The sequence below is a fragment of the Pundamilia nyererei genome, unplaced genomic scaffold (genome assembly GCF_000239375.1).
Source record: "Pundamilia nyererei isolate P.nyererei 1_Seehausen unplaced genomic scaffold, PunNye1.0 scaffold00179, whole genome shotgun sequence".
Lineage (NCBI taxonomy): Eukaryota > Metazoa > Chordata > Actinopteri > Cichliformes > Cichlidae > Pundamilia > Pundamilia nyererei.
This window is the reverse complement of record NW_005187580.1, coordinates 875,763-884,316: the sequence shown is the minus strand read 5'-3', so window position 1 is coordinate 884,316 and position 8,554 is coordinate 875,763. Positions and strand designations below refer to the sequence as shown.

At 38.8% G+C, this 8,554-nt stretch overlaps 2 protein-coding genes across 2 annotated transcripts in view; both read right to left on the bottom strand.

The window, feature by feature from the left end:
- Positions 1-2,218, bottom strand: part of pcnx1 (pecanex 1) — a 34,731-nt gene extending 32,513 nt beyond the window's left edge. Inside the window, exons 1-2 of the mRNA XM_013914232.1 lie at positions 1,810-2,218; positions 235-449 (exon numbers count right to left, since the gene is read on the bottom strand). Of these exons, the coding sequence (XP_013769686.1) occupies positions 235-449; positions 1,810-1,962 (368 nt within the window). The 5' untranslated portion in view covers positions 1,963-2,218. The remainder of the gene's footprint in view (positions 1-234; positions 450-1,809) is intronic.
- A 1,820-nt stretch (positions 2,219-4,038) lies between these two features.
- On the bottom strand, positions 4,039-6,928 carry med6 (mediator complex subunit 6). Its single transcript, XM_005746510.1, has 8 exons — positions 6,871-6,928; positions 5,715-5,874; positions 5,416-5,507; positions 5,241-5,323; positions 5,038-5,146; positions 4,758-4,873; positions 4,630-4,657; positions 4,039-4,326 (listed from the first exon to the last, which is right to left on the bottom strand). The coding sequence occupies exons 1-8, from the start codon at positions 6,890-6,892 to the stop codon at positions 4,196-4,198; spliced, it is 741 nt and encodes a 246-aa protein (XP_005746567.1). The 5' UTR covers positions 6,893-6,928; the 3' UTR covers positions 4,039-4,195.
- Between the last annotated feature and the right edge of the window lie 1,626 nt (positions 6,929-8,554).

The window sequence follows — 8,554 nt, the reverse complement described above, 5'->3', positions numbered from 1 at the left end:
GCGTTCCTGATTTTGGCATAATAACTAGTTACCGTGCTCGTTACCACAATAATAACGTAGTTACTGTAACGCGTTACTTAATAACGCGTTAGTCCCAACACTGCTTATCTTACAGTGCGATTTATTTCTGCTTAATGATCTTGCACATCCTCTACAGAATATTTTATCAGTTGTGCACTACAGTGCTCCATCTCCAGATAGTAAATCTGCCAACAGACTATAACGTGAACTTACCCTGGGCCATTGCTGTCCTCCCTTCGGGTCACGCCTCCATCAATAGCCCCCTCTGTGCCACCTCTGCTCCCCTGATTCTCCTTAGCCTGATGCTCCACCACCTCCCCCTCATCCAAGGCATAGTGGAGGCGGTAATTCACCGTCTTCAGCAGCAGGAACATGGCAGCAATCACACCACAGTAGATTCCCACTATCACCATGGTTGGCGGTAGGGCCTGGAAGTAGAGGAAGAAGTAGGGAAAAAGGTTACATAGACAACCCTCTAACGGTTTCATTTTTACCCATGTTACAGCATTTTATATCCATTTTCTTTCCTGTGTTTATCTCAGCAGCCCAGGAGTGATGTTGATTAAATTTGGACATTCAGACATGACACATCATTTATAAACCCGTGAACTGGAACCAAGCACTGCCACAGAGAAAATGAGCTCTGCTAAATGCAGCTAAAAAAGATAATTACATTATTGCACCTATTGTCCCAATTATTTATGACACATCTGCAGTGTCTTAAGATTTGATTATGAATTTTATGTCTGCTTAGTGCAGCTGAGAAGGAGGCTATTACAAAAAGAGGTGACTAGATGGGCTCTAGGCTCTCTCTTGTCCTTGAGATATCCTCCTGCATCTGCTTGTAGCTCTCACAAACAGCAGCAGCGCAACTCAAACTTGCGGCTCAATATAAACCACAGAGCTGACCAAAGCATTTCCACTCCAGGAATAGAAAGGAAACCACAAACCTATTTCAAACACCCCAGTTTCTTTATATAGAAGTGAGCACACAGACATTCATAATCACGTCAGCAGTTATAAATGTGCATTTTATGTGTGCAGGACATAAAGTTTGGCAAGCAACCTTTTATTGACGTGCCACAGAAAAGAGCACCTTAAGAAAGTAAAGCCGTTTAGGAAACCTGCAAACAAAGACATTTTGAGATGAAAAAACTGAACAAGCAGCTCTCAGCTATATGATTTTGATTCCTGGGCTTTTACACGGGGAAGATCACTGCTAACATCCTTGTGAACTGTGCCCCTACGGTCACAGCTGGTAGCTTCTGAAAACTGGTGATACCGAAAATCACTGCCGACCGGAGGACAACAAATAGATAAAGATGGGGGAAGGGAAAATAAATTCACTGATTACAGCCTCACACAGTGTAAATATCCAAGTGGACCTTAACCGAAACACAGAATATGAACAAAAGAGCGTTTAGGTACGATCTAGTTGATGGACAGTAGACTGAAACCTGAAGGAGTTAAAGGCTCTTTTGTTAACGTCTCCACCAGAATAAGGTTTATTTGCTACGAAATGCTTTTGCTTACTGGATAATTTGGATAATTCAACTATACTTCAAATATTCCACTCCGTTTTCTTAGTTTAATATTAGTGTACGTTGTCTCCGCTCCAGATAATAGACCGAGACCGACCGTTAGTGAGCTGTGGCTGCTAACCTAACGGACAGTTGGTTTGGTTAACTTAAGCTGTCAACAGTCATGACAAATACATAAAGAAATACCAGTCTATGAGGTAAAAATAAATAAAATAAAATAAAATAAAAAGGAGACAAAGCGGCTCACCATGTACAGCGTGAAGGGGAAACATAGCAGAAAGAGCCAGATGTAGAGATGTAAAGCGTTGACGAACGTATTCTGATCGGGGTCGTAGTACCATCCGCCTGTGATTGAAGCCCAGACCCCCTGCCTCAGGATCTGCAAAGTCTGCGACCCCATGTTGTTTTATCCCCTCCGACGAATCCAGGCGGAACCGACCGACACAACAACCGGGGTGACACGCTGGGGCTAGTCGTCGTTCAACATGACAAACGGCGCTCTGTTTTCAGACACTGGCCTGAAAATCCCCTCTGCAGCCATCTTCTCTCTGCAGCTAGCCAGCCAGCTGGGGCACTGTTCAGTCCTCCACTGAGGAAGACTGCTATCCCACCACGCCCTGCGAGGAAGTTCTTCTTCGTGGCATCTGTACTGTTTACACTAAATATAAGACCATACGTATAAGCTTTGTGCCTTCACCCTTCTGGTTTTCACTCGCTCTCCTTATTGGAAAGTTATATTTTTCAGTGAGTAGGCACGTTTATTTGATTGTGACTCAACAGGGTGATGGCAGACATCATAAACGTATGAAATAAAAATTTAAAAATCAGCCACATATATGGAGCTTTATACTAAATATGACTAAATGGCGACACCTGTCGGTTAAAAAAATACCTGCTACATTAAGGATGCAAAATGGTACGCGAATCCTCTCCCATTAACAAAAATCCTGGTCCCACATGGTGAAATATGGCATGTCTGTTTTTCTGTGGTAACTAGTCAAGGTGGGGTGACCTCCAACCACTTTTAATATATATGGTGTTGTAAAAAAGTAAGAAGCCTTTTGTTAAATCATGAATTAACTGCACATTTTTTTGTTCAATTTCACTACTTATACCCAGGTCTGATTACAGCCAGACCTGATGAATTTAGAAATCACCAAAATAAAACATATTTGACAAACTGAAGTAGGTTAAAAGATCTTAAAAAGCAACATATCATGTCATGATCTAAAGGAACAACTGAGAAACAAAGGCACAGAAAGGATTACAAGCCTGGAAAGGATTACAAAGATATTTCAAAGGCTTAGAAACTCCAGCCAACCACAGTGAGAGCCATCATTCACAAATGGAAAAAACTTGGAACATCGGTGGACCTTCCCAGGAGTGGCTGAGGTACCAAAATTACTTTAAGGGTTTGATGACTCATCCAGGTCACAAAAGAATGCAGCATATCTAAAGAACGGCTTCCTGTAATGATCGAACCATGAACTCTGCCCTATACCAGAAAATCCTGAAGGAGAATGTCCAGCCAGTTTGTGCACCAAAGCTCAAGCGTACTTGACTAATACAGTAAGACAATGACCTGAAACACACCAGCAAGTTGAGCTCTGATTGTGTTGTTCAATGAAGAGTGGTTCAAAAATCCTCCACAGAAATGTGAAGGACTCGTTGCCAGTTATCACAAATCCTTCAAAATTAGTGTAATCAGGTACAAAATGGGACGAATGAATAAACCTACAACCACCCATGAACTCAGATCATGAGATTAATACGAATCAGGCACAGATACAGTAATGTGCAAAATTCCACCCCTCATTTCTTTACATTTTTCTTCCAATAAGTAAAAGTGTAAAGTGTCACACAAAACACACAACAAAATCCCCAGAAACCAGATGACGCAGTGTGAGATCATCTTGACAGGGAGCAGAACAAAAGGCAGCCATCATCCAAAGTAGCATGATATAAAGAAATCAGGGTTGACGCAAGACAGGAAAAACGCTACAGTGCAGCGAATCTTAATTACAGGTTGAAATAAAACAGAAGAAAAACGGATCAAATAAATGTGAAGCCTGTTAAATGTTAAGAATTAAACAGATCAGAACACATTAATCAATACCATTTAATGTATATTAAAAAAAAACATACAAAAGCAGGGCATTTCTTCCGAAGGAGATGAAAGTGTCTGAAACGAACAAGCCATGTTCGGGTCAAGAGGCCATTTGCTTGGCAGATGAGATGACACATCTTGTTTGTAAAGCAGACAGCGAATTAAATGATCCTCTGAAGTCACTACAACAGAACCATTAGCATGATGTTGACAGTAAGCTGACACCGATGCTGATGTCAGCTTATCATCATCAAAAAAAAAAAAAATCCTCCCCCACTTCAAATTGCTTGTTTGTGCTACAGCTGCTTGAAGCCTATCAAGGGCACAGGACTAATGCTGCAGCGTAAAAGGAGTCTCAGCACTTACATAAACAACTGACTCCTTTTATTTTCAGTATTCTAAAAATTGATCAAATAAGCAGAGAGTTGGGGAGGTAACACAAATGTCTCAAGTCATTTTCCCAGTGAGTGATGTAGGACTTTGCAGAGCTGTGCGCAACCTTCCCAGTGTCTGACAAATATGGCTGTCACTGCAGTCTTGCCCTTTTCTCAGGAGGTGGTTTGTTAGGTGGAGCTGGGGCAGAGGACTTGGTTGCCTGCTCCCTCTCCTCTTGCTTCACTGTTTCTGTGGGAGGTTCAGGTTCCTTTTTCACCTCAACTGCAAAACAAAAGCCTGTAGTTAAAAGTAAACTCAAGAATTTGGCCTTGAAGGACAGACATTAAAAACGAAACTTAACTGATTTTAAAATTGAAATATTCAGCAGAAAAACTAATTGATTTTCTTTTAGTTTAATCAAACAACATGAATTCAATTCTGAAAGTAAAAGCAATGCTTCACATATGAAAATAAATTAACATATTAGTAATCTGCAGAGTGTTAAGCACTTCCAGACAGACCCTGATAGACTCTTATTATATATCATAATGATCTATAAACAAAAAACAGTTTTAAATATCATACCTGGAATGGGCTTCTCACCAGGCTTAGGCTAAAAGTTCAGAGAAAAGCAAAACAAAACAAAATCAATACGATTGACTCCTCTTAGACTCAAAATTGAAATGAACAAACTGGACAATAGCTGACAGTACCTGATAGAAAGTTGGTGGAAATTTTGACCTCAGGTCCAAAAGGAGTGTGTCAACGCGATGCCTCTGAAACAGAGAGCTAGGCTCCTCTTTCTTCTTAGTCTTTGGTTTGGCTTTTTCTGTATAAGAGATTCATGTTAATCACTTTCTGTCAAAGTCATTATTTTAAATAAACAAGGAAAACAGGTTCTGGCTCCTTCTTTGTTGCTAGTGTTTGTGATCACATCACATAACTGATAATCAGAACTTTAACATCTAAATTGTAAACTGCCAAACTGCTTACCTCTCTCCTCATGGTCCTTGAAGTGCCACCAGTATCCCTTGGATGGGTGATAGCGACAATAGGACATGGCCTCATCAAAAGCAGACTGGATTCCATGTACAGCGGAAAGCTAAAAACAGATATGATTAATATAAATAACACTGATTTTTTTAATCAATGTTACACAAACCTATCTTTTACAGAATTACAATGAATATTTTTACCACTCTAGAGCTGATAACTGTTCCCAGGTCTGGAGCCTGATACACGACTCCAGCTATGATGTAGTAATCAGCCAAGGGAACCACTGTAGTATGAACAGAGAAGCAGAAATTCAACTGATGTGAAATGAAGACTTTACAAATCTAACAAATAACGGCTTGAGTGTTTGGAACTCACCTTGAGTCGGTGACTGCCTCTGTTGTTTACGGATTATATAAAGAATTGGCTCCTGAGCATGAAGAAGGATGTATTCAACTCCCACCATCTGACTGTAAATGAGACAGAAGCAATGTTTTCACAAATCGGCAGATGTGGCAATATTATAATAGTATTACTTGTCTGTGTGTGTATGCGTTTGGGCTCTACTTGACAATATGATTTTGATCAGAATGTCTCCCTTCATAATACTTAATGTAATATGTTTAAAAACCTTTTCACTGCTCTGTATCAAATTTCCATCTATAAAACAAACTTACTTCAGATGATCCACGGTAAGCCGCTGCATCTTCACTACCTCATTATTGCAAGTACGGTCATAGAAAGGGTTGCTTCTGTCAGAAAAGTACTCCAGCACATTTCCAGGATTAAGACCTGGTACCCAATTGCTGTCCACCCAGGATATCCCGAGAAGGTTATCTGGAAATTAAACAAGCATTCAATTTATGAAATTATATTATTAACTGATGCTGCCTGAGAAATAACTGTGAGTGCATTTATATGTTAGGGATGAAATCACATCTCAGCTTGACATGGATATTGTCAATACTGATAGCATTTTATTGATGAAAATGTCTTGTTAAACAGCTATAGAGATGCCTTCTTTTTCTGTGCATGTGTGTTTCTGTGTGTGTGTGTGTGTGGGGGGGGGGGGGGGGTATGAATATAATTGAGGAACTGAGTCAGTATTAACACAACCTGATAATGAAAGTGGGTCAAATGTTTATGAAGGAAACATGACGGTAATTCTGGTTTCCAGGTTAACATGATTAGGCTTTTGATAATAAAAGGTTCTATTTCAGGTAATAACAAGACACTCTATTAACAGATGACTTATCTCACTGTGAAACCCGCGTTTTGTGAGAGCTGAGTTCCTCAGCAGATCCGAAATAATGCTCAAACAGAGCAGCTATTTGTATTTCTTGATTTTATATCAAATAAAATCAAACTACATAATATAGCTTCATCTTTTATATGCTTCTCTATTGCCAGTATATTTATCAGATGTTAGGATACATGAATAAAGATAATGAATAAATATAACTCGGAACAGCTAAACGGACCAGTGAGCAGCGTCCATATTACCAATAATGCAGACATCTCTTTACCAAGGATGAATAACCCACTATACTGTAAAAGTGAAGGCTATAATGACTTGAAGTTGTTTTCTGTTGTAACCACCACCAAAAGTCATTCTAAGGCTCTGGCAGACAGCATAAGCTATGCTAGCCGATATGCTAATAAAAAGCGAAGGAGACGCTACTCGTTAACAGATTTTCTTGCAGCACAGACGAATAAGCTTGAAGCTGCAGAAAAAAAACAATCAAGGCGCTGTTTCGAAGTTATAAATAACATGAGATTTTTATACTAATTAAACTGCACATCTAAAAAAAAGAATATAATGGATTTAGCTACCTCTGAAATCCACCGACGCCATGATATAAACAAATGGTCTCCTAAAGATTACGTCTCTGGTCTTTAGGTCGTACTTTGATTACGTCATTGTACTTTTCGGCTGAGAATGTGATTAAGAGATGAGAAATGCTTTTGCTACAGCAGCTGAAATGGTGGTGAAATATTTCTGTTACTACTACTACTACTAATAATAATAATAATAGTAATACGAATAACAATACTAATAATACTAATAATAATGATATGACAGATATATATGACAGATATATAATGTTAAAGAGGGTGATGGCATGTGGTATGAAAGACTTTCTCTGTTTTTGTGGCAGCAGAGCTGAATCAGTCTGTCAGAAGAGATGCCTTTTAAATAATTTATTTACAATTTAATCAGTAACCTTCTCTTCACCACAGCTTTACTAGTCTCCAATTTACAGCCAGTCACAGAGCTAGCCTTTATCATCAGTTTATTCAGTCTGTGGGTGTGACCAGCTCGATCTCAGCTTTTTTGGAAAATAGTTTAGCTTGTGGATATAGACACCTAGGTATTTCCTGTCCCAGGATAGACATAGTTCATTTGGTTTTCCTCTTCCTTCTGAAGCCTATCTCCACATCTAGTCTTATTATTCACAAGCAGAACTCCTCCCAGACCACTCATCAAAAAATATCCAGTGGTGCTCAGTAGTCCTCCTCCTGCCCATCACTAATACATTCTGTAATTGGCACAGCCCAGAGGTGTACTGAAATTCTTAAGTGTAAAGCATGAGCAGGACTGGAGGCAGCACAGTCTCAGTGGAACTCCTTTGCTGCTCATCACCAGATCAGTCAAAAGCACTGCCCAGTCTCACATGTTTTGGTCCGTACTCAGTAATCCATGAGATCGATCAATCAATCAATCAATCAATCAATTCACTTTAGAATAAATATGATCCTCCCCACCTACCAGTCATTACTATCTAGAGTGAAATAAGCTGTATACAGTATGCAGATGATTGCACCGTCCACTCCCAGATTTTGTGTTTATGCAGACTGCAGAGGGTTAAGAGATGTATTTCACCTGAGTGTTCAGAAATAATGCAGAATAATGAATGTTTATTCATTATGTATTTAAAAAGTGCATGCATGAAGTGGAGTGTAGGACAGAAAATTGTGCAAAAGTGTTTTATTATTATTTTTGATCACAGATAGAAAATATGCTATGATTCTAGGATAAAATAATAATAATACCAAGATAATGTTACCCAGAATCTACACAGTCAATGTAAGAGTCCAAATGTTAACGTATAATTCTTGTGATGGGCAGACCGTATTTTCCATTAGGTTCCCATTGTATAGACTTTATAGACTTTATAAAAAAGTTCATACAAAAACTTATTATAAGATTTTTTTTAAACTAAAATTATGCTTTATGGAATATCTTATTGTAAATGTACGTTTTGTAATTACCCCATGCTAATTTTAACTAAAGCGTTCACCACCAGAGGTCAACATTTTGCCAGTAGATGTATTGAAATGTTTTTTGATGCCTGCCATTTTTCTTATAACTTTTCTTTTCTTTTTAGGCCTAATTCAATTTCCTTATACCCTCAGTTATACTCCATTGTGGACGTGTGCACAGACTTCTGGAGGTATAATAATAAGGCAATCTGTTTAGTTATTTGGTAAGATTGTCAGCTAGTTTTTAATATAT